We start from the raw sequence: 27134 nt of genomic DNA, 5'->3' as shown, positions 1-27134 counted from the left end.
TGTAATACCCTGCATATTGCTCTTTTGCATAATTTAACAAAGACAACTTTGACTTGTATGCCATTTTCATTGACGTCTTTACAAACTTTGTATCCATTTTATTGATTTTGAACCATTACACAAATTATATCTAGATACTGGGAAATCTTTCTGCCCAGTACAATAATAATATAACACTTCCAATGTATTACATACATGTTGTGACGGTCTCCCAATGACTTGACCTTGTCTGCTCCTCAGATGAGCTCACAGCAGAGGGTCTTTATATGGATGTAGGTCACTGAAAGAAGTGTAGGTTCTGCCTTCTTTTCAGGTACTGACTGGGGATGCTGTTGACAAACATCCAATCAAAAGTCTCTCCTGTCTCGGAGACAATGAGTCACATATGTTTTTTTTTTTTTTTTGCATGATTTCTGTTCCTTTTCTTGCTGGGTCTCGTCAATTTCTGTCACGTATTTCTTAAGAGCATGTTGCTCTGTGTGCAAAGAGACTAGTAACTTGAGGAATATTTGTGAACTGTCCACTGTGACACCAAAGTCACAGGAAGGAGATTTTAATTTGACTAATTTTAGTGGGGATCAAAATGCAGTGACTGCACTTGTTGAAGCAAGGCATTTTTGCCTTTCCTGTGGAGTCTTGGAAAAGCTGATGAAATGATGGCTCTTATGATTACACTTGTGACAGACCTATGGGCTGAGGTACACCCTTTAAGTTAGAAAAAATTGAGACAATTGTGTTTTGACTTCAAACTGATTTTACTTGTCTGCAATCTAAACACTTAAACATGACAGTGAACATATTCCCACTCATGATAGTTTCTCTCATTTTAATACTGCATCTCACTCCAAGAGAAACACATTGTTAATCTGTAAACAAACATTTTTCAAACATACATTCCATATGCTTCTAATATCCAACATAGGATTTTAAGTGCTTACAGTACTTACTGGGAACAGGAACACTCCCAATAATTAGATGTTGAACCTCATTAAAATCGATCTGATTTGACTTTCCAGGGCACCTTTGATGAGAAAAATTTGGAAACATCTGCTAATCATTGATACAGGGTAGGGGTGTTATGACTCTGCAATGAGTACACCTTAATTCTGTAGTGTTTGTATGGAAAACTCGAGGAATATAGGAATAAGTAAACTAGGTAGACTGTAGTTTGCCTTTAAACCTCTGCAGATCTTAAGACGTGGACCAGTTCAAATATTTTAGAGAGAAGAGTGCTATTGGACGTTCATCACAAAATGCATAAAATTTGTGGCGTTTGTTTCTAAAATACTACAAGAAAACAAAGTAAAGCCTAGAACTGAAACATGAAGTGTAATACGCAAACTAAGAAAGAATGCTTTTAAAGTCATTAAAACAGACCACACATACTTCGTCTTTAAATAATACACTCTATTTATTTTTTTCTTAAAATAGTTTACTTTTATACTACAGACTTAAAATTTCAAGGAAGTCAGGGACTTGCACAGGCAAGAAAAAAACACTCAGTTTTAGTTAATTAAATACTGAAAGTAAAAATAAGCAAGGATTTCATGAAATGAGCATTAGGAAAACCAATGTATTAATTGTAGGTAAGAAAGTAAATTGTAACTGTATACACTGTATGTGCACCATGCTGCATCTAGAACATCTGTTTTCCCTATAATTTCTTACAACTTATTCATACTATCATATCTGAAGAGCATACCATACAAACAATAGGGAAAGTTATTACCCAGCTTAGTCTCTCGTTCTCCTTCCATCAATAAACCTCAGTGCTGGGGGGTCCTTTCACATTTAGATCAGGATTAACATTTTTACAGTAATTTCAGCAAGATCAAAGACAGTGACAAGCATTTGCTAAGTGGCACTTCCCTGACCATCCTTGAACAAGTCTGGTGCATCCGGAAGTGGTTCCAAATTGCAGGTATTGTATTCAGATCAGACGGGTATTGTAGTCTTTCCATGCATGATAAAATGTCTACGTAGCTATTAACATAACAGTAACTGCTAGCTGCTTCCAGTGGTTAAACTTGACCCAATAAAAAAAACTGTAGATGTTACCTCAACTTTTGAGTTTACATCACTGTTAGATTATGAAGAACAAAATGTTAATGATGCTGTTCCCTGTATTTAAAACCTTATTGGAAAACGGTGGTTTTCACATTCAAGATAGTGTAACCCTTGCTAAGAACACATCTCAGTCCAAGGCAGAGTATGAAAACAGCTAGGTCAAAAGACCAGCATATTTTTAAATAGAGCAGTCCTAATCTCAAAACTTTAACTTAATTTTACTTTTCATAAATTAATATTTGGTATTCAAGGACACACTTATAGAAAAAAAAAAATCTCTGAATTTTAAAGCATAGCTGGTAGGAGTTGGAAATATTACTTTGGTAAACGTTTAACTTTTACTACAGAGGGCTAATGAATTCCCTTTATGCAACCAAAAATGTGGATATTTAAACACTCGTCTGTCTATACGGTTCAAAGTTTTTAATCCATATATTTTAGGCATGACAAAAGAATAATGTTATCTGAACAAAAGACAGTATACAATAGTATTGAAGTCAAATCAGTATACTTGATTCAAAAATAAACTTGTTACACTACAATTAGGATAGAAGAACTTATTTTCCTTTAAAATGTTCTGTATAAATGGGTGTAAAAATAGAGAAAACTCTTAAGCAGAGTACTGAATGATGTAGACGCCAAATGCCACAAGAACAATGCACTCTACTTATGTTGAAGCCCCACATTAATATTTTCCTGATTCATCTTTGTTGATATTACACGCAATAAAAGCTCATTCATTATTAAATGTTTTCTAAAGGAAAAAAAGTCAAACTTTAACAACAGAATACACATGATTCTGAAACAATAAATAGTGCACAATCTGAGGCAGTCAGGCCATGACACTAAGTAAACTTTAGATGGATAGGGTTGATGGAATTTACAGCATCTTTTCTCTTGTTAAGAGGTCTTTCAGGGAAGTATAAGAAAGATCTCCCTCTTATTGTTAAAGCTGACATTTTAAAGACAACTTGTTTCCAATCAGCTATACTTACAGTAAGTTCAAAGTTCAACAAGCATGTTAGGATGTTCATACATTCAATGATTCAGAGACATCAGTTTTATGTTTTACCAAAGAAACCACCAGGAAAAGGAAACCTATTCAGTGACATGTTGAGCAAGTTAATCTATAACAAACAATGAAATGTATTTCAGCTAAAGGCAAGCTTTATCAAATCTGGTGTTGTAATATAGAACAAATATACTATGTGCTGCTCATTCTTAGATCATTTCTGCATGACAATGTAAAGACTGACAGCTGCCGATCAACCTATAATAAATTAAAACAAGACATGTTAAAGGCTACTATGAATTCCAATGTTTGCCTTTCAAGAACTGACTGCAATTTGCACTTTATGGAAGAAATATTCTGCCTGAGAATCAGCCACAAGCTATTAGTGTAAGAACTTCTAAAATACTCCAACACGATTGTCAACTTGGATGTGAGACAGAATTAAATCTCACAGGTTGAGGGAAAGATGTCCTCTAAACAGGTTACTGAGCTCATTAGAAGCCCTGCTGTCTTTAAAATGCAGCTTTTTTAATATTTCTCTCTTTTTAGCTAGCTTAACAAACAGTGCCTACTTAAAAACATACCTCTAAGTCAGTGAGGTAAAAAAATTAATATTGCTATATTTAGGTTAAAAATAAACTGCACTCAAAAAAGGAAGTGTCCACAAGTAATCCATAACACCAGGGAAGAACTTCTGAAGGTGAAGCTAAGATTTCTCTTGTGCACCTCAGAAGACTGATCAGTGCATTGGTTCTCACAGTAAGTATTTGCGTCTAGCATCCTCATCCAGAGTAAGGTCAACCACTTCTGGTGGGGACGCCCAGTTGGGTTGGGGTGAAACAGCTGTCCAGAGGTGAGATTGCCTAGTGCTGTTGTACTGTGTAACTGGCCCGTGCTTCCATGATGAAATGCTCTGAATCACACCTCCCCTGGGATGGATGCATCTAAAACAACCAAAAGATTTAAAAAAAAAAATAAAAAACAACACTTGACATTATTTTAATCTCAAATTATTTTTGTTGACCACAAACTATTACCAATAATACACTTGTGAAACATTAGTCCTGAGTCACAAGTCAGAGACATTATTTTAGTGATTTGGTAGAACACTAGAGGTTTATTGTAAAATATTACTCAATAGCTTTAGAAATACTGTAAATCTGCTTGAGATTTTTTGGGCATTATGATTATACAGTAATAAAACAGTCTGAGGCATAACTGCAGCTTCCTGTGTAAAAAAGTTCTGTATGTGTTGGTATAAAATGTACTGTATGTTGGTATAAATGTCCATTGTAAGAATTCTTATAAAAATCTAAAACAAAAATACATTGTTCATGCTAATAAATATTTATCTAGTTGTAATAAAATAGTATTTTGAAAGTGTCTTCAGTGTTAAGTCTAAAACTTATTAACTAGATTGAGGACTCTTGTTTTTAACAATTTTATAAATGTATCTATACAATGTGTGCATATTAGAATTTAAAGAGACATTCAAAATTAATAATCAAGTCTTCACCCTGGCTTTGTGTAATAATGTGAACAGATATCCCTACATTTGAAATGTTCTTAAAAAACTGTGCAAGGTTTTTAGTGCAAACTGTGGGATTACATAAATATTTACAGAAGGCTGCATCAAATTACCACAAATGACTGAAAACTGAAGACCCTGATAATAGTTTCAACTTAAACCTCTTCCGATTTAGGGGGTGTCTAATATTAATGTAAAGCATTTAAATAAAAATAGAATTAAAATGTGAAAAGAAATTCACTTAACACAAATGTTCCACAGACAAACCACACTACATGCACATGAGTATCGGTAGTCTCTTTTCTTCATGGGACATGCAAATTGCTTATGTTATTAGAGCTTTGCCACTTGTACAGGCAAGCCTGTAACCCAACATAAGAAACAGACAAAATTCCAATAAATAATTCATTTTCATTCACATAACTAAAATAAATACCTGACCATTTGGAATGCTGACAGTTTTACTTTCTGGAAAGTTAACTTAGGTTAGCACTAATTTCACCATATTTCTATAAGCCTCCCACAAAATGCATTTTCTTCCTATTGTTTTTGTTCTGACTGGCGGTGAATGAATCTCTCTCTGAAAAAATATACGACAAGTACCTTGAATTTTCTTGCACACCCACAATTTCTACTTCACTGTCTGAAGAAGCAATATTGATTTCTTCTTTGATCTGAAGTGGACCACAGGTCTGTTGATCGCCAGTTGCAAGTTCAGCTTCTATGTGACCTGCAACAGAGGGGAAAAGACAAATCTTCAAATAACACATATCAATTAAAGTCAAACAGTAAAAAAGTATTTTCAAAGAGATCTCGGCAGTGAAGAAACTTTATAAACGCAAGGTAAAAATTGATTTTTACTCAATAAGTATAAGTCTATTTGGACTGAGAAGCTTAATTTGTAGGTGAACCATTTCTTCTTGCAGAACCACCAGACATATTTCAAATACAGTACAGAGCAATAAAAAATACATTTTGACAAGATATAAGAGGAAGGTTAATTCTAAAATCTTCTACTTTAATACATTTAATATATTTTTCAAAATGGCTTCATTTTTTACATGTTCATTGATGTTTGTGCTCTGATGATCCCACATTCTTAAGATGTAATTGAAAAAGATTGCAATGAAAATGGTCAAGATCTAATTATCTTAGTCATTAACTTTTTTTCAAGGTACATGGTAACAAAATATATCCCACACCAATCAAACTTTCTATTTTCTCCAAAAATATTACAATGACAGTCATTTATTTTATTTTGATAAGTATACAAACTGTATAAGCAAGCTTTAAAAAAACAACTTAGTAGTTTGTAACTATACTGAGAATAAAATTGTTCCAAGGTTGCCAATGTGTTTTGTTTTAAAAAATAGTCTTAAGAATACAAACTACCATAAATCAGCATTTCAAATAAAACTCTAAGTTATTAGTATATTATTGTTTTTGTCAGCTACAAACAGAAGCATCTAAACCTCTAATTGACTACTGAAATGTAAAAGCAGTAAATATAACAGTTAGCTTAGACCATCATAGGGCCAATTCATACATTTAGATCAATCAAAACATTTTATGAAAAAGTAACCATATACAGCCAATGTGTCTATAGGTTTTCACTCCATCTGACCTCTTAACCTGAATTAGCTCATTATTGGCTTATTTAGGCCAAATTACAAACATCTCCCAGCTCTTGAGGTGCTGATGTTTTAAAGATAACTGGGAAACCTGCAGACACAACAGCCTTCCAGGACCAGGACTGGAGTCCCCTGATTTGAAGTTAACAGTCCAGTAGCACCAGCAATATTTTAGCAGGAAAAACAATAATTCCTAAAGAGACCAAACAGTTGCATAACTTATATAAAGCTGAATAACACTTTACATAAGATCAGCATTTTCTGTAAAAAAATATAAATTAAATATAAAATGTTAATTCTTACAACCAACAACACCAGATAAACCAGAATATTGTAAAGAAAATCTCAACATTCTGAATGCATGACAACTAGTCACAACACACCTCTGTCCTTTTGTCCCAGTGAAACATTAATTTGTGTGGAATCTTACACATGAAGTGACAGAAACCATTTTGCTCAAAATCCTGCTATTGCCTTTGCACACTATGAATTAGACTCTAAATGCTGTGAATTTTACCAGAACATGTTTGTTTTTATATAAATGTGGGACACTGACATGTATTTTAAGATAAAATGAACCATATAAATTACCCTAAAGCCAAATACATTTTATTTTTGTTTTTATAAAATGTTAGTACTGTTGAGACCATAATCTGAACTGAAATGGTTAGTTTCATAATTGGCAAAGCAAGAATTTGAGGAGCAGTAGTTCTGTGTTGCACTGAAAAGGTTTGACTAAAAGTTGCTTGTCAAGCTAGCAAGACTGGGTTGTGTAGGAGTAATGCACTCCTCCTGCTGGATGTCTTCCAGCAGGCTTGATGTCAGAGAGATTCACACTCAGTGTGTGGGAAGGCAATCAGAGCCTGAAGCCTCAAATGAACCACTTTAAAGTAATTTTAAAGGAACAAAGATAAATACTTCACTTCTTATTATAAAAACATTTTAAATAAACACTTCCAAGTACAAAAAATATAGCAAAGTACCTGTCTTACTTTACAGAGAGGTTATATGGTAGAATAGTACACTGGGGGGATTCTGCTACTATTGCAGACAGAACCTAAGTCTTCAGAGACTGTGACCTGTATGAACTGAAATTGCCCATTCTTGCCAACTGAAAACATATTTCCTTTTTAATGAACCAGAAAAGATAGTTTAAGCCATAACATTCAGTAGTAGCACAGTGTTACTTAATATACAGTTTTCACAACTAACCTGTTATGGAACTTGACCCAAGATGCCCTTTTTTTCCCCAAGAATTTGCTCCCATATCCTGGGGTCTGAAAGTTTTTAGTTCCTGAGCTACAGCAGCTGCAAGAAGATTGTCCACACTTAATACTTCGGGATCAGAATTAGTGTCAGAAATGTCATAGTGTGCTATTACAGGAGGCCCATCTGTAAGAACACAACAAAAAATACTAATGTTACTTAACCTGAACCTGTGATTACCTTATGTTGATTTTAATGAATGTACTTCAAAATTTGAAATCTAAAAAACAAAATTAAAGGTGTAATAAAGTACAGCACCATTATGACAAAAGATCCCAGTATTACTCCATGTTTTATCACTTTGTATGATACCCATTTTCTTGCAATACACGTAATTAAAATAATACATTTTACTTTAGCCAAGCAGATCACTGTAATCATCTACTTCAGACTTGACTCGGATTCTGAAAAACACCCAGAACCGACTTTCAGTAGTAAGATGATCAATTAACTCCCATTATATTAATATTGTACATCAAAGTTTAGGGTATCATTCAGTCTTAAAACACGTTAAACCAATTCTATTTCATAAAGGATTTATAGGTATTAAATATAAGACACATTATTGTTCTTAAAACTGTACAGTGCCTTAGAAAAGTATTCATTGCCATTGAGTGTTTTGTTGCTTTAAAGCTTGTAGTCATGACATTCTGAAGTAGCAATTAGTGTTATATAGACAACCCACAGTTTGTCACACATTCAATGCAAAAAAAAACAAAAAGAGAGGTCAATTAATAATATGAAAGAAAAATAGAAAAGTCTTGATTGCATAAGTACTGAAACTTTTCTGTTTAAAACCTAAATTAATACAGGTGCCTTAACAAGCCAACTGATCTGGTGGCCTCTTTCTGTGTGCAACAGAATAAAAAGGATTTCAGAATAAAAACGTCTTATCTTGTCTTATGGAGGTTCCATAGTCAGGTAGTAAATTTCAAACAGACTTTCAAAAGCACCTCAAATGGTGTTACTGAAAAGCACATATTAGGAGAAGGATACAAAAAAATTATCTTTGAAAATCTCTATGAGCACAGTCATGAAGAAAAGAGAAAGAAGCACTGTATCATTCAGACACTACCTAGATCAGGATGTCTCTCCAACCTGAGCAGCCAGGCAAGGTGGAAACCTATTAGCAATGCCACTGTGAGGCTACTGACAGCTTTGAATGAGCTACTGTACATATTTTAGTGGCTGAGATTGGAGAACATGTGCTTTGGACAACATTATCCCAGTCATTCCACAGAGCTCGCTACACAACCCAGTGGAAAACCCATCTAATATCTTGCATAGGGTTTGCAAGGAAGCACCTGAGTGATCCTGCAAAAATGGGGCAAAAGATGTTGTGGTCAGATGAAACCAAATCAGAACTTTCTGGTCTAAATGCCCAGCATTACAGACCCAGCTTACTAATCACATCTCCCAGTCAACTGAATACTTTAGCAAGGCAATGTATCTAAGATGTATGCAAACAATCACAAGCAAAATCTGTTCAATCATAATAGCATCCAAAAAATTGCTATTAACAATTAAGCCACTGCAGTAGCCAAAAAGTGTTGGCTAGGTCTTAAATTTAATCCTACTACTATACTCTCAGACTGGAAAAAAATCTGGAAAAAGGCATTCATAAAATGCTGTCATATACTGGGTGTGTAAGAATCACAAAGGTGAAGGCAAGCAAAATAGGTAAACAAGCACTGCATGACTTAATATTCTCAGGCTTTAAATCAAACATTCAGGCAGCAGTTGCTTTTACCTCTTTCCACTTCATGCTTAAAAATCTGCACAAATGTTTTTTTTAAATAAAAGCAGCAGCTACATATTTAAAAAACTAAGGATATGAAAAGGTTTTTAAAACATACATAAAATGAATTTTAACGTTAGCCAAAGCAGGTACAACCCATGCTCAACAGAAAGTTTTTCATTTCAGTGCAGAAGATACAATACCACTTGAGAGCAGAGTATAATACTGACTGATCCTCATACCGAGACTAATTCTAGCTCAGAGTGAGAATGAAAAGGGAATATTTTATGAATTTAGATGCTTGAAGGTTAATCTGGTTAGTACTAAAGGAAATGGATATATATAAAATTTAGTAAGAATTTTACTAAGTAAATGGTATGATATTCATGCATATATAATTTCTCAATACAAAGCATGCAGATTAATACACTGGTCACCTACCCATTATTAAACTTGTGCTTGGGTATTACTTCAATTCTTCATCAGTAGCAAAAAGCAAGCAAAACCTTGCTCTCTGTAGTTCCACTCTTGTATCTTCTGCACTTTCAAACACCTTTGGTTTACAACTTTAAACTTGCCAATACAAAAATATCTTAACAGTGAAATATTTCCCCAAAGCAAAAGTAACTGGAACAGCTACATCATTATACTTTATGGATGTATACACCTTTCCCCCATCTTTAATACAGGAGGCTTTCAATCTGAAATGTACAACAAAGAAAAGATGTTGCTACTTTTAACATTACGTCACAATGCATAAAACAGGTGGAACAAAAAAATGTCCTCAGCAGAGAGCAAGTAGCAAGAACTGAAGGACTCCACTGAAACAGATATTAGAAGCTTTAATATTAACTGTAGACAAAAATTCTTGCACGTTTCTTAACATTTCTTAAAAAGCTAAGGGAGTTCTGTCAGTGATCCCTCTCTGATGTGCTTTGAGCTTCTAAGGCACCGCAGTTTGCATCTTCACAGATCTGAACCTCAAAAAACTTGAGATTTTATCACTAGAACGTATCTATCCCAGTTACAATAATATCAATGTGGAAGTGAGATTTCCCAGAATTATTTAAGAAAATTAACATTAAGATGAAGATAAATTCTGTAAGAACACGAAAACAAACTCTTATCTTAATTAATTCTACAAGCTGAGGGTTCTATTCCCAGGTTAAAGAAAGTCTGTATATAAATTTTTCTTTAAGTTAATTTGGATTTCACAATTTCTGAAATTACAAAAATATTATGTCAGCACTCAATGTGTTAAGATTTGTCTTTATTGGTTTTGAGAATGACTTTTTTTACAAGGTGACAAACACTCAAAACAAATTCTGAAAATCTCAAGTTAGTCACACTAAATTTTACAGCTAATATACATGAATGAAGGAAAAATATTTCACAAATAGAAAAAAAAAAATCAAACAGCAGGAGCTAACAAAATAAAAACTTCCCAATACTGCTGGACAAAAATGGCAACCGTGTTATTTTAAAAATACGTCTAAACTTCAAGTCAGTCAAAAGTCAGTCACTGTTTTAACACCTTGTGAAATTAAATGGCACAGTATCAACGGAAGAGATTACCAAACCAAGCAAACAAAAGGCATAGCTTAATTTCATAAATGGCTTCTATAGTACAACGTTCTACATAAACAAGTACTACATAGCAAAATATCGATAATTTGCAATCAGAAATGCTCGTTTCCAAATGATATAAAAAGGTACTCATTTTCACCCAGTTACACGTGAGAACAGTTTGCAACTCTGCAACACAAGCATCTCTAATAAAGCACGGAAATTGATATCATGGATTATTCCTATCCATTGCACAGTATGGCAAAAAATCTCTGGAAGAAAAAGAAGCATCATTTCAGGAAGTCCTGCTGATTTTGCCATCATGGATTTGTGCAAAGGCTGGTAACAGAAAATTCATTACATCAGCAGCAGCTTTAAAAGTTTACAAAAGAACACATTCGATACAATTTTGCTAAAGTTACAGATACAAGTAGTTTTAACTTTCTATAGGTATTCAGGGCATGCTTCGGATGTAGCAGGCTTTAATACCCTGTTTTAGTAATCTTTCGTATTATATACTTTGTGAAAACTGTTTGCAATAGCCATGCCTTACTCAGCCTGCATGCCTTAAGATACAGATGTGCATGTATTGCTATGGTTTCAGAAAACTGCATAATTGGCACAGCAAACATGTCAGATATTTAAGTTAATTTCCCCCCAAAAAAGAGCATTTTAAAGGCCTGCCCCTTACAAATTGGAGCTAAAAAACTAAACAGTATTTTTCTTTTACTTTTTTGCATTTGGCAGGTGATCTTTGGTAACTCCACACATACAAAAATGTTCATTGAGAACTATGAAAACTATTTATTTCATATTGGTTAAAGCAAAACTGATATTTTATAATCTACCTTAGCATAATATTTACAGTTGACCACCAGAATAATTCTTATAAATAGCATGCTTACTAGAAAATCTGATCTTAAACTGATGAAAAGTAATACTGTTAATGGAGAAAACTTAATTAGGCTCCATTCTGGTTAATGGTCACCTTTTTAGCAATTCAGTTATTTTTAAGGTCAATTAAGTCTTCCAAAGAGTACATGGCCTTAATGTTTAGTTGTAGTTGCCAGTCAGCTCACAATTAAAACCTCAAATTTACACTCTTCTACTGTACTGTAGCCCAGTACATTACCAGGCTGCTAACTGCACGACAATAATGTAAGTCCAAAATAGTGGTAATGCATTCTAAACAGCTCTGAATTTTCCTTTTTACATACTACAGATTCATTGCAATAGGCCCTTGAATTTTACAACGTTCACTACTGTACTTTAAGTGCAAAGCACTTAAAACTGAAATTTAAAAAAATCAGCATCTACCTTACAAACAATAAGTATGCCTAATCAAAGATATACATAGTAATGAATGATTCCAAAAGCTGCAATCTATATTAAAAAAATAGGGTAGGTTATAACATTTACATTCTATTATACTACATTATCACAGCCCACAAAAGTTTTCATAGGTACAGAAAATGTCTGTAAAAGTTTACAGAAATTAATATTATGGAACAGAATTTAAAAGAAAAAAATCTATTTCTAATTTAAAGGAAAAGTCATAACTATGTCCAACTACCCTATGTTCTATATTTTAATGGAAAACAATCCAATACATATACACAGCATTTGTGTAACAACCAAATGCATGCTTTATCAAGTACATGGTTCTGTTAACTTCGAAATAATAAAACTGATTGACCAACTTAAAAATTCAGCCTTGAATATTTATGTGAAATTGACTTAAAGTACATTTCTTTGTAAATAAAATGGAATTTGAGTTCAAGGCTAAATATGCTAAAAGACTGATGGTGGTTCTTTTGTTTATTTCAGATATGATTTATCAAGAAGGTAAGGTGTTCTAAGTTTATAATTCAATGTACCTCACATTTTAAAAGGAGTGCACTGCCAAACATATCAGATGGTTTAAACTTGGAAAGAGTGCATTACATGTCAAGAAAGTAACTGACTACAGATAAGAATTTGTAGGTAAAATGCAGTACAGAAGATGTTTTAATAGAACATCTAAACTTGCAATAACTATTTATGAAACCAGTTGGAAGACCATTACAGCTTTGGGCACATTCTTGGTGCAAGGTTTACTGCAATTTAGCTACCTCTTGTTAATAAAGTGTAATGAAAATTGTCTTCTAATAAAAACCACCTGAATGCTACCTTCATCTTCAGTAGTTGACAAATGCTTTGAAATTAAGTTTGTGACACTGTGGTAATACAGTTTGATATCTGATAGTTTTGCATTGGACTGCTTTATTCATCATTTGAATGTAGTCTAAGAGGGGGTGTTCAGAAATTTGGTCTTTTAATATATTAAAGCAAACAATTTAGTCACTGAATGTAAATTATAGGTGTAATTACTACCTCCTCCCTAAGAGGGCAATGTTTTGCCAGTCAATACTGGCTTTGGGTGAGGAAACTTACTATTGGTGGCATTCACTATTATTATGATTTTTTCACCTTTTTTTAATTTCCACAGCCTTGTTGGCCTACTTTGAAAAGTATTGTCCTAGACAGCATTATTTAGAATTTGACATCAATACATTTTCTAATAAGTGAGACAGCAATTACTGCTGCTGCTTATTGGGATGATTAGTGACAACCAACCATGTTGCATTCAATATGCACTGAATGCATCCTTACATACAGTAAAAATGTTGATAACAGATGTCCCTCATCATTATTCACAGGAAAAACTAAATGTTACAACATTATACGCTGTGCATCATATTAGATGTTCAACATAAGATCAAAGACCAAGTTTTGTTAATTATATCTAGAGTTACCAGTGTAATCAACTTAATTGTAAAAAATGAGAGGTTTCACAGTGATTTAGTAGTCGGTATGAATTCTACAGAACCGCATATTTCTGAAAACCTGAGTCACTACATCACATTACGAGTGCTTTCTAACCTCTTAACCAAATGCAGCAGAAAGTATTTGATCTATTCCCAATACATTTTTGAACTATTTCTGGTTGAAATAATTTCCTGCCTTTAAAGCACAAAATCACAAATTATTAGGACCCACTTCTTGTGTAAAATTTGAATGGCAATTTAACATAAGCTGGAGAGAGCTCGATTAATAGTCTAAATGAAAAGATTTAGAAAAAATGTCTTTAAAGGCTTGAGTGAACCAAGTCTTCAGCAGCAGGGTTTCCATTTTCGGAAATACTCTCAGGAGGGTTGTTGTTAAAGGGGATCTGGATAGGTTCGGTGTTGACATTTTGATGACTCATTATGTATGGGCTATAGGACTCTTGCATGTGCAAATGGCTGTCAGGCATTTGCATAAAAACACTGGACTGAGTGGTTGGAGGCACTCTTTGCCCGATCATTTGCATTTTGGGCTCGCCAGGTTCATCCTGCTGCTTAGCCTCTTCATCTGTGTCTAGTCGAGTGAGTTTTTCCATCCACATGCGAAACCTCTCCTCTGTCTGCCGCTGCATTACGGCAAAGCGGTTCATTGCTTCTTCCAGGACGTTGCCAATGCAGTTCCGGTCCCATGACGTCCCACTGTCCAGCAGTCCCTGAATTTGACTGGTCACTCCTGACGACCCCTCAGCACGACTGAAGCCAGCTTTAAAGACATTGAGGCCATTCGATAAGAATCATTCAAATAGTTTTTTAAAAAGCAGTTCATATGCTTTTGTGGGCATCTTGTCTTGGTGTTACATGCTGATGAACAAAACACAAAATCATGCAGTGATCTTGCAAAATGTCCAACCCTCTTATCTAATTAAACTAATTTATCATCTATGGCAAGGCTGTCAAATGCAATACCTGGAGAGCCAAGTATATTCTGGTTTTTGTTATACCCGAGCTCTCAGTTACATAGTGGGTCTAAATATTTTATTAACTGCATAATTATAATTTATCAAACCTGGTTCCCAAGAGTTTTACAGGTAACTATACTTTTAATTAAGTGAATGTTTGATTAAAAGTCCTAAATTGCAATAGACCTTTAAAGATTCTATATACGTTTAAGAAAATAGATTCCTTATTTCACAACTTGGGTTGGAACAAAAACCAGAAGACACTGGACTCTCCAAGAACTGAGTCCGACACTTCATCTACAGTGTTTCACAACGTTTTACTTCATGTGCAATAAGGAAGTCAAACGTAGAAAATGGAAATGCTGTGTAAATACATTGTTCAGTACACTTATTTGACTAATTAAGGTAAATGGGACAAAGCAACTACTTTCTCCCATCAGGAATTATGTAGTAATACTGAAAATTATTAAGTGAAAAAAAAACCCATTTGCCTTGGCAACCAAAGAACAAAATTCTCAAGTAAGGAAATGGAACAATTTGTTAACACTTCTGTACAACCTCAAGGTAGTCTTAAACTATACTTCATTTCAAACAAATTTTTACACTAAGAGAAATCCTACTACAAAAAGAGCAGTCTTAAACTGTGAATATCTGCACAGTGTTATGAAATGCAGCAAACAAATTTGATCTCTTAGGTAAAGATGTAAGGTTAAATGTGAAGTTGTATGACAATACAAGAGGAATGGCTATAAAGCACACAATACATTTCATTTTCTTTATGTGTTAAGACATTGTTGCATTGTATTCTTTTCCACATTCAGGAATTTAACACTTAATCTGGAAATATTACCTGGAATTATGCACATAACTACGTACTTAAGTTGATACCCACATGTTCCAAGCTAGACTACCAGTTCAACTGACAAAGCCACACAAAAAAAAAGACTTGCATGAAAGAGAACCCCCAAAAATGTTTTTTGAATAAGCTATTTGTAAAGCTGGCATGTATTGTGAAAGCTGACTGTATAGCCTTGTTAAAAACAAACGAGAAGTGTCTGTGAATGGCGTGACCCTTCTAATACAAAATACAGAATTCCAGAATGTAAAAAAAGATCATTCATATATGATTAAACTAGGACACTGATGATAATAATAATAATAATAATAATAATAATAATAATAATAATAATATTCTCCTGCTTTTGTATGTTTTAAATTTCATATCCTGTAACAGATCAACATTTTCTTATCAAGCTATTTAAAAAAAGCTCATAGAAAAAAAAAGAACAAGATCAGAATATGCAGTCTTCAATCCAAATCTTAACATCACCCTTGCTCATTTTCATTAGGTCAAGACTCGAAATGGAAGACGGCTGATCTTTTAATCAGTGTGACTAAAGTTTAGTGAATGGAATACTGATATTCCATGACAGACAGCATCTGCTGACCGATGGACAGAAGGTCTCCTTAAATTTGGAACCTTCATGTTCTTAGAATGGGTAGTAGACTGAAGCAGTGGTTAGCATTACTACCACAGTGCTGGGGCCCTGCCGGTAGTATTCCTATAATTCCTAGTGTTTCTTTACAGTAACCAAATCCGCTATGTGTACTACTTTATATTGTAAAACTATAGTCTATTAGTATACAACAGGCATATAGGAATCCAAACTTCAAGATATTAGTCAAAATATGTCACAAAGATTATTCCTTTCAAAACAAAAAGGCCTCTGCTTATACTCAATATCAGATTCCTTACACCTCAACACAATGGAGTGTAAGAAAAAGAAAATACCCATCTATTTTCAGAAAGATACTAATCTCTGATGATCACTGCCAGGCTCAGAGCCTCTCAGAAGAGAGGCAAACCCTCTGCGGCGCACACAGGAGGTGGGAAGAAACAGGAGCACATAGAGAAACCCACACAAATACTGTGGGGGGGTGGGGGGGAACATGCAAACTCCACCCAGAAGGAGTTCCAGACAAGAAACAAACCCAGGATGCAAAAGTTGCGAGGCAGCTGTGTTAACTGCCATTCCACCACGCAGCTCACAGTCAACTGATGATGAACAAACAGTGGGAATGAGATACATCCACAATGAGCATTATTCCTTCTGCAGAGGTCACATTTTTCTCACAACATACTTGAATAACTGTAGTTCTGAAACTCAGAAATGGGTACAAGGTTGACACCAATTACAAATCCCATTTGTACTTTTTAGAGCAAAAGGAAAGTTACCAATATGGCCCAAATATAAAACTGAAATTAGCATGTGATTAAGAACTCAGCTGGAGGAAAAAGCAGAAGGCACAATGTTCCTCTAGGACACTCCCCAAGATCAAAGGAATACCCAATGTGACAAGCAGGAAGAATGAAATCATTTCAGCTTTGAATAGAGAAGACAAGACCTGACACAAGTATGCAAAATCCTCAAAGGCACCGATAAAGACAACCCAATGGACTTCTTCAGAATTAGCAGTAAAACATGAACCAGATGGCACAAGTGGAAACTAAGGGCAAGTGCACTGAAAAGCGAGACCAGAAAGCGTTAGTCTTGCCAACGATCAGAACAGATAAACAATGTTACTAACTTGTTTGAAATCTTTACAGATTTTATACTAATCCAATGACCAACGTTAAGTTCAATACGATGTTTGATGAGTACAAGTACGAAACACTGATTTCCATAGGGAAATTTCATATGCTGAATTTTATTAAATCACATCTTTCAAGTTAAAGGAAATGTTCATGCCCATTCTCTTCTTAAAGTGCTTTGTCATGGTGAATAAGGAGCTGTATGGCCAACCTACATTCATAGCTAGTAGTGGGGAAAACGTTAAGACATTTTAAATTCCAATTTGGCAGATAGCATCCTCATAAATAAGTGTATTGGTAAATGATGAATCACAAAGTATGTTTAAAATTCACCACAAGATGTGGCGTTTAGCATCTTAAGAAACAGCACATAAGGCAGCACTTGTCACATCATCTATAAGCCCTCAACACAAACACCTCAGGTTTACTGAAGAAGAAATAGGAATCTGAGCAAGGTAAAAAGTGGGTGAATGAATTTCAGTTTGATGACAATTGGGGACTAGAACCCAACATCTATAGAAGGAGCCGGGTCCTGTATTAAAATAAGATGTTCCGTCAAGCATTCTACCCAACTATGGCTACTCTATTTGAACACTACACAGAGATTCCTTTGTTGCAATTCCACTGATAAGGACCCACTTACACTGCAGAGGATGTATGATAACCATTACAAGAAACTAGCACGTTTAGCAAAGAATTATCTGTGCATCCTGGATAAAACTGTAAAAGAAGGGCATTTTTGTAAGAGCTGTTAAGAGTTTTAAAGATGCAGTCATCTTTCCCCATGTCAATATTATTTTTAATAAGAATCATTGAAAAATGCATAGAATTTTCCATGTGGGAGCCTGGTGTTTCAGTGAGTAATCTTGTTTTTACCTATCCCAGGACATTTTGTCTAGGTTAATTTGAGTCCAGGAATTGTCTGCCAGATGCATTCTTTTGAGATGGGCTGGGATCCCTTCCACAGTCTTTTCTCTGCTTTGCTCCTATATTCTGCAGAGTATGACTCACTGTAAGCAGTTTTTCAAAATGTATATCTTGCTTCAAGTTATATTCGCAAGATTTTGCTGCAATTTGTTCTAAATACCTAGGCTAGAATGCAGTCTGCAGTTTAAATTTTTTCTTCAAAGTTCTCATGGCAATTATGGCTTCCATTTGATATTTCTTACGGTCATGCTCCTAAATCTGAAATATTGATAGCTGGAAACGGGTTTTGATCCGTAATTAAGACCCTTAATAGGTTTAGAACCAAAATTCCTTAGACCTGACTTTGTAATCGCCCTTAAAGTTTAAATGCAACAGACCACCAACTACTGAATACACATATACATTTATTGAACACACATTTGCTGCAATAATACTTGAGGCAATGTATATGCAGGTTTCCTCAGCCTTTAATTTTCATGAAATGATCACCTATTATTGAAAATTTTATTTTTGACACCTCACATTCAGACCATTTAGCTGAGATCTTAACGAGTTAAAAAAGGTCGAAAAAGGTCATAAATTCATGTGTAGATAAGATTTTTAAATTTACTTAACTTACAGCATCTTAGCATGACCATAGTAACTAATAATATTATAGTGTTCCAAGCTTCCTGCGGTTTCCTAACGTAGGGAAAAAGTGCTGATGAAGTAGGCATAAATATGACTGACAACATTTATGACCTAGTTCCTATGAACAGGTGCTGACTGTGCTGCCTGAAGAATGAGAGCTAAGTTATTGGCTTATTAATAAAAATATTAAGTGTAGCACCTTACAAGAATCCAATAAAAAAAAGGTGGAGACAACTCTGCATTTAAGAAAAATGTGCGACATGCAGAAAAACCTTTGAATTATAAGCTTTTTGCTTATATTTTAACATGTGTAAACTTGTATAGAGCCTTTTTGGTTGCTATTGATGCTATGGTTATACCCAAACATTTTATTTAGCTTTTAGTACACGGCAGCTTCTCTTTGGAAAGGGTGTCTGTCCTTTGTTACAAAAAAGAGACTAACAAAAATGCAAATGAGAATCAATTCAAATACATGTGTTGAATGCTCCTTTTAATAATGCAGCAAATGACTTCTGGAACTCATTTCTCCTTCCAGTACTTCCTTCCATGTTTATAAGCTGGCACACACATTGTGCAGCTTGGCTCCTGCGTGAAATCCTTAAATCACGGCAGAGACTCCGTCTCAGAGCCTTGCCTCCTTTTCCTGACAGGTCTGTGGAGCTGCACGGCCTTGCTCGTCCATGATAAGAGAGGTGAAATAGGTCCTGCAAGCTAGAAACCATGTTTACAGATATAATTACAGGTACTGCAAACTAGATTTCATTTTCCCTTGGTAAACACATATGTGTTCAGTTCTGCCATGTTGGGATGACATTACATCTACATTCACAAACTTCAGGTACCTTTTTTAAACCCCAACATACCATTCAACAAGAGTTACATGTGCTGTGATGAGATGTGGAGGAAGTGCCCACAATCAGCTGTGAAACAATCCTGGATCATTTCTGTATGATCTGTATGATCTGGATCATTTCTGTGCTTCATCTTTCATACGGTACAGTGTTTCAGGAATGACATTGCTGGCAAAATTCAATGGACGTAGGTTTCTTAACCATTATGTTTTCACTGAGCATCAAAATAAACTGGTTTAGGCACGATGTTATAAAAAATACATTTATGGAGTTTGGATATTTAACACCCTTTTAATTGATAATTCATGACTACATTCAAGTTACTTCAACTTTTGGCACTAAATTAGTGAGGGAGGACTGGCTACAGATGGTTAAATCCAATCAGGACCGGTAAAAATTACAAAAAAAACATAGAAAGGAATAAATGAGACTAAGACACCGAAGGTGGACTTGCCAACAACTCTAGAAGTACTCGTTAGAGACAAAACATTTGTGGTGACTAGCCTTATAGAAATCAGCAAGTGAGGCTCAGATGTGAAAAGCTAATGTGTAAAAAAAAAAGACCAGAAGATAAGTGGGTTAATTGTGAATATCTGGGCAGGAGTGTGTAGTGCTTTAGCAGCTACATTTGCAGTGATAAATGGCAATTTCACTACACTGATCAATTACGAGGACCTCAGTTGCTGTCATTCTTGTGGGCTCAATCTGACATGGCACATTCCATACGAACAACATACATCCTCGTGCTCACACAACCACTTCCATTATGGATAAGGATGTGCTATTTATGCCAGTCACCACAGTTGCTTCCCCATTACAATTGTGGGAAGAGCTGGGACAATGCTTTGTCCATCTAAGGCTCGGAGACCTGTGAAAATGCACAAACCAGGTTCCACCAAAAAATGGGACAGAATTCCATAAAACAGCATCAGCAACCTAGTAATAAGTATGTCATCAATACACAGTGTGCACTGCTTTCAAGAGGGACCACACGCTACTGACAGTAACTTTCACAATTTTGCCCGTGCTACAGAAAGAAAGCTATTATCCTGATCAACAAACTGATTGGGAAAGTACTTCAGTTCTTAGTAAATTCTCTAGTAATGATCATGGATTAACAGTTATATAATCTATATAATTTTGTTTCAACAATGTTCTTTTTTTTAATTTAATGGCCCAATTTAGATGTGCAAATTGTTACTTTACATCTCAGCATACAAAACTCCTGTGAAAAATGGTGGGCAGACATGATTCTCCAAACATATCGCTGTCAAGCTCTTCCTCCTCCGACATGCTGCAAACTCCAGAGGTAAAATTAACCCCGACTGTAAAGTTCCCCAATCATTCAAAAGCTATGAATAAAAAAGAAAATTCAAAGCACTGTCATAATAAACCTATGCATTACAAACAATGATCAAATATTCAGTTCACCAAAAGTAAATCATTTATCTGACTTTTTGCACTTTGTTTAGTATTTCCCACTCACTTTTTTTCTTCCAACTTCGGCTGTACTGCATTTCCTGCTTTATAATTGGATTTTTATTGCTAATAATGAAACCTCACTGGCTGCCTTCATGCTGTATCTGCTTTCAATTACTGAGAAATTAAACTACTTGCAAAGTACAGTTATGGAAATGAACATGTAAATATTTGAACCTATTTTTATTGGGGTAACAATAAATAAGGGAGATGGAAAATTTTTTCCTCCTCCTGCAAAGGGAGGGCTACTATCAATATCTAAGAACACCTGCTTTAGACCACTTGAGCATCGTAACAGATTTAACTGTAAAGTATGATAGTGCAACATTAACTGCGAGGCATTATTTTTGCATAGCAAAATATCTTCTCTTCAAAAGTCATTCCAAATTTAACCTTAAGTCTTAGCCTCCTATTCTTGCATGTTGTTTTCCTTATTCATAGGCACTTACAACATTTGCTACCAAGACCTTAGTATGCTTCTGAAACCATCAACCCATGCTGGTCGTGTCTACAGTAAACATTCACAGGTCAAATGAATGCATTCAGATTTCCATCTGCAAGTCTGATAGTTGTACTTTAAATTAAAAAAAGAGTTGGTTAGTAGATTAACAAGAGAAAAGATTTGTTAAAAAATATATGCAATTGTAGTGACATATATGCAATCTGTTAATAATACATTAATCTTTCCCCTAATTAATTCATTCTAAGAGATATGAATACCTCAAAGTGCGTGAACCTATCTTTGAATGAATTCATGAACACATACATAGATCTTTTCCATTGTTTTTTGCAACAATTAGTTTTTGGCATATACATGCAGCTGTATCAAAGACAGCTAACAGCTATACAAAAACACACTCAACTTATACCCCCCCCCCCCCCCCCCCAGAGTTTAGATATACTACATATAGAACATCATATGTAAAGAAAATCACATTCAAATTCCCTTTTATACATTGGAAAGGGCTCTAATGGTGAAGTGAGGGAAACTCATTCGCTGCACCTCTAATGCATGTGTATTACATACCCTTGAGAATACTACTACATTAAACCAATTCCAGGAAGACAATAGTTTCTTGTAAATTTTTCCTCACATCTGAATATTGTTTATCTGATGCTAGTTACTAAAATTTGGGGGTTTACACAATATGGGAACACATAAGCTACACGTTTGCTTTAAATAAATAGCAAGATATGAGGGAAACTTATCTCAATGTGAAAACAGCACACGCTTAGGGCAATATCTGTTTAACTTTAGGGCCCCAAGAAAAAGATCTATGCAAATTAATGCAAAGACATGACAGGTTTCATACAATCAGCACAGTGTGCTGCTTTGCCATTAAAAAAGGAAGTGTTTGTGTAAAGGCAGTCCTGAACCAGACAACTGCCGCAAAACTCTTTGACAGTGGGAAATACCTGGGATGTCAGCAGTGATTGTCTTGCTGCTCCCCGACACCTCCTCGTCATCGTCCGAGGAGCTGGTGCTGGAGTCACAAGTCAGGTCGCTGTCGCTCGTACTGCTGTCCTGCAGCAGGTTGTACTTTTTCCTGGCGGCTGCTTCCCGCTTCTGCCTCAGTAGGCGCATCCGCTCCTTGTGCTTCTGGCTGCGGTGGCCCTTGACCTTGGCCAGCCGGCCGTTCTGCTTGTCGCCCCCGGCGGCCGCCTGCCAGCGGTTCTTTTTCGCCGCCATGGTGCTGGTGGACATCTCGCTCTCCGACCGCAACCGTCGCGATTTCCGGGCCCCCGCGGCCGCTTGGCCGCCCGCCAACCCGCTCTGGTCCCCTCCCTCGGCGGGGCCCGACGCCCCCGCGCCCTCTCCCGCGTTCTCTTCCCCCGAGGAGAGCGTGTCCGAGTCAGCCAGGTGGCCGCTGGAAGAAGGCGAGAGCATGCAGGGGTTGGAGGAGTCGCTCTCGTAGGCGGGGCCGGACATGGGCTTCTCGCTCTCGGTGGAGGCCTGCTGGGACTCGGGAGAGTCCCTGCGGAGCTCCATCAGGAGGCAGGGCATGGAGGACAGCAGGCCGGGGTCTGTCTGGAGGGGGCTGTCGCCTTCCTTCTCCGAGGGGGATGTCTCGGGTTTCAGGGCCTCGTCCTCTGCCCCTCCTTGGGCTGCTGCCCTCTCCACAGGGCCCTCTGGCGGCGTCTCGGGATCCACAAGCTCTTCCGGCTTCTCCGTGTCTGCCATCTTCATGTCAATTGAGTTCCCAACCCACCAACCACTTCCCTGGTCTCAGAACATACAGCAGTGGGGAATGCTGTGTGAACAGGACTGAACAGGTGTGTACCTGCAATGTACATGAAGATGCAATCATTCACCACTCACATCGGCAGCCAGCACCTAAACCCAGACGCAAAGCAAACACATTTTTCTGGTCATGAAGACAGAGTGACTTAGTAACTAAATTCCTCAGAATTAAAACAGGCGCGCAAAAACTACAAAATACAAGTGTGGTATCAACGATTATCAATGAAAACTGAGGTCTAAAACCAGCAAATTGGATGCAAAACCAATTCTGTAATCATAAACAGTACAGAGAACAGGTGGCCGTGATATCAATAGGACGACACGTTAAAAAGAGTTTTAAAATTCAAACTCAATCTCAAGTACAGGGTCCTTATTACAGCACAAGATGCAAACCTGTAAAAACAATACATTAAGCCAGGCTTAAAAGCAAAAGAAGTCATTTTGTGGAGCATTGCGAGGCCTTAAATGTGCACTGACGCAAACACTCCTCTTCCGTATGTTTACATCATAACAGTGCATGTATACACCTACGGTCACACAAAACCAATTTAACTTCAGTGGCAACACTCCCCTTCTGACCTAACCCGATGAAACTAGTCTAACTAGTAAGGTCAGAACAATAAAAATTTGATGAACTGTTTCGAGCTTACCAAGGTTGAATGTCATTAAATGTTAAACGGCAGCATTGAAATAAAAATCACAATGTAATTTAAATATGAACTAGAAATTAACAGCACATTTTTAAAGGTAATTCAGTTCCGCAGAATACTAGCGTGACTTTATAAAGGACAACGTAATACATTTTCTGCAGCTGGCTATGAGTTACAAGTAACTCACCCTTGAAAATCGATCATGATCGTTATTTGGTTAAACAAATTCCTAAGAAATCGGCCTTTGTTGACTTTGTCCCGGCTATTTTCACATGCTCTGATTTAATCTCTTTTGTACTTATAATAATAGCCTGCTCATCTCTGAAGATCGACCATGGTCCTGTTGGTTTTCTTAGAGATCTTTCTCACCGATGATATCCACATCCCACAATTTACTTTAACTGCTGTCGACACGTTAATTTGGCGGGGGGGCAATATTTTCAATTGGGGAAAATCCCAGCAGGGTGTTAAATTCAAACTCCCCTAGTTCGACTCGGAAGGTATTTAATCGCCTCTATCTGCGCCCCTGGGTACGATTAACGTCAGGTCGATACCGAACTTGCCGTTTTACAAACATGTGTCGGAGGTTTCTTCCGTCAGCTCCTTCGCCTTCACGCCAAGTGTAGACAAGAAACGGCGTTTACTGCACCCGCGACGTGTCGGTAACGTCTCGTCCGTCAAGACCGCAGAACCCCAGGCCCAACCACAGACCGAACTGAGAGAGGAGGGCACTTCTCGGAAACTGAACTTCTACCCCGTGTCGGTCGGTCGGCCGGCCGGCCAGCCCGGCTGAACTGTGTCACAGAAGGAAGGATATCATCTTCCAGTGTTCAGCGCAACCCTTAGAGCCTCTGTCAGATCAGCAACACAAGCCAGGCGGCCCTGCACCCTGCGCTACTCCCAGACCGCGCAACGGATCATTGTGCACTTTTAACTCAACTTCCATCTAGAAACAGAAAAGCGTCGCACACGGCAGAAACCCAAGTTCCACGATATGGTTCACAAGAAAGAGGAAAAGGTACGTAGTCTTAAACACACACCCCTGATTGGGGCTGGGGGAAGTTAAACACCGAGCTGTTCCACTTGTTCGATGGCTTTCCCTCGATTAAAAAAAATACAAAATGGAAGAGCGCAAGCACTCACCTGGATATAAAGTGTGATTTCTTTACGTGCCCGACTTCCTTAACATCATATTATATCGCCTATTTTACTGGCTACCTATATACATAAGATAACAGATTAGAACCTGATTTATTTAAAGCCACTACCTCCCTCCCGTATCTTGTTCTACTTATTTTAAAATGTCACCACCAGCCGTTGTGCAGAGTGAATGCGTCATTTCCGGTTAGGATTGCTATGACGCCTCCTCAATGCGCTTGGTGCCTCAGCTTGCCACACGAATGCGCCCTCTTCCGTAGCGGAGGGGTAAATCCAAATTATTTCGCAACGTCCCCATTTAACCATGTTATTGTGTCATATTTATATATAACCATGTATTTGTGTCATATAAAAATTAGTTCGCTCTTACTGAATTAATTTTTAGAATCTGCGAGTGTTATTTGATTTCACTCTAATTATTAATGTACAGAAAAATAAATTTGGAATTATGTAATGGGTAGCCACAAAACTTTAACCACTAACCTGGTTGGTCCTGGAGGGCCAGCATAATTTTTAATGTCTTTAAAGAAGCAACAACTGAAGAACTGGGAGCAGCTGCTAAACTATCCCACTAAAGTCAAGAATTTGAGAACCTAAGATGATTTAGGTCCCTCAGGGCACAGCTGAATTGAAAACCTGCACACATAACCTACCCCTTAGGACTGGGACCAGGGAACCCTGCATTACATAAACGTATAGTACAGGAAAAAGGACAACCTGAGACATGGACAGCCACAGTCTAGCCTAGCAAGTTTTATAGGTCACCTTTAAATCGTCAATTTGTAAAGATGTGGAGCACAGGGGGGATTTGATTAATTTAGTATTTTAATTGGTCAGTCAGAAATGGTCAACTGTGGTCATTGAGAACTACAGGAATGATCCCCAGACAACTTAATGGACCAAACAGCCTGCTGAAGTGGTCACAAAGAAATTGTTCTAAATGTTTGTAAATCGCTAATCTTAAATTTAACAGTAACCAATAAAACCAGCTAGATTGTTGGCCACTCCAGTGGTTATACTACAACAGTGCTGGGTAGTATAATATGACTCTAAGCAGCAATTCCATAGATTACGTTTTTAAACCAAAGCAACATACAGATTGCCTAAGTCACTTATCTTTCTCATAAAGAAACTGGCTAACACCTTTTACCCCTTTTTACTTTAAACAAGGTTGGCTTCATCACATGTTGTTCAGTAGTTTATTAGCTTTTTCCTTTTAACAAAATTACAGAACAAAAAAACAAACAAACAATGAGATCTGATTAGCTTTTCTAGTTATGACCACTACACGCATTGTCTCATAATATCAGTAACTGAACTGAAATTCTAGTTTGTAGGCCACATAGAACATACAATGGAAAATAAATGCATAAGTTCAAAAGTTATAAATTCAAAAGTTACTTAAAATGGTTCTAGCATTAAGTTCTCTACAGTAAGGTGATAATGCTGCAACCACCTTAAGTCTGGATGAATTAAGAATACTTTGAGTGGCAGGGATCCCCTGCAATTGCTCAATTGCAGATTCACAGCAGTGAAACCATGACTCAATATAGCCTGCCAACAGACTGAATCTTCAAGGATTTTGATTTGCTGTAGGACTTGAGTCCATCCATTGGTGCCCATCTTGATCACTGAGATTTCAGAACCCCAGTATCAGAAGGGCCTCACACAGACGCTTATAGAGAACCACAAAACACTTCCATGGAAAATGCTAACATTGAGCATATCCCTCTAATGTGATAATCCACCATTAAATTGTTGAGCCGGGTAATTGAGTCATACACTGAGACATCATTATACAGCCTGGGTCTTGCATTATATTTAAATTATATCTTTCTGAAACTGTCTGGTAGTTGAGGGTTCCAAGATCACACACAGCAACCAATCAATATTGCAATAGGATTTCTATCTTCTTAGACCAAAATGTTGATGGTAAATGCATATTTATAGCAAGACTAAGGGAATCAAAAACATATGAGTGATGTCCAAAATATTGGGACAGTAAAGCCAAA

General features: G+C 36.6%; 1 protein-coding gene across 4 annotated transcripts; it reads right to left on the bottom strand.

Annotated features, from left to right (window-relative positions):
* Positions 1-736: 736 nt before the first annotated feature.
* ark2n (arkadia (rnf111) N-terminal like PKA signaling regulator 2n) lies at positions 737-25301 on the bottom strand. 4 transcript variants are annotated; one of them, XM_088910518.1, is made up of 5 exons: positions 25108-25298; positions 22489-23354; positions 7451-7630; positions 5211-5337; positions 1387-4023 (listed from the first exon to the last, which is right to left on the bottom strand). In XM_088910518.1, the coding sequence occupies exons 2-5, from the start codon at positions 23258-23260 to the stop codon at positions 3834-3836; spliced, it is 1269 nt and encodes a 422-aa protein (XP_088766644.1). In that variant the 5' UTR covers positions 23261-23354; positions 25108-25298; the 3' UTR covers positions 1387-3833. The 4 variants fall into 4 exon arrangements, with proteins under 4 accessions (XP_088766647.1, XP_088766644.1, XP_088766646.1 ...); XM_088910520.1 differs by having other exon boundaries at positions 7451-7546; XM_088910521.1 differs by lacking the exon at positions 7451-7630 and having other exon boundaries at positions 737-4023; positions 25108-25301.
* Positions 25302-27134: the final 1833 nt, after the last annotated feature.

This window comes from Atractosteus spatula, chromosome 3 (genome assembly GCF_055471065.1).
Source record: "Atractosteus spatula isolate fAtrSpa1 chromosome 3, fAtrSpa1.hap1, whole genome shotgun sequence".
NCBI lineage: Eukaryota > Metazoa > Chordata > Actinopteri > Semionotiformes > Lepisosteidae > Atractosteus > Atractosteus spatula.
Note: the sequence above shows the minus strand (reverse complement) of the source record. Positions and strands in the feature narration are given on the sequence as shown.

What these genes read in the sequence shown, in the direction of transcription:
- ark2n (XM_088910518.1), bottom strand. Translation starts at nt 23,260, where the DNA reads ATGAAGATGGCAGACACGGAGAAGCCGGAAGAGCTTGTGGATCCCGAG. An exon ending in AATCACTGCTGACATCCCAG is followed by an intron (nt 7,631 to 22,488) that starts GTATTTCCCACT and finishes GTGTTCTTACAG; the next exon opens with ATGGGCCTCCTGTAATAGCA. An exon ending in GGTGTGCAAGAAAATTCAAG is followed by an intron (nt 4,024 to 5,210) that starts GTACTTGTCGTA and finishes TGGTTGTTTTAG; the next exon opens with ATGCATCCATCCCAGGGGAG.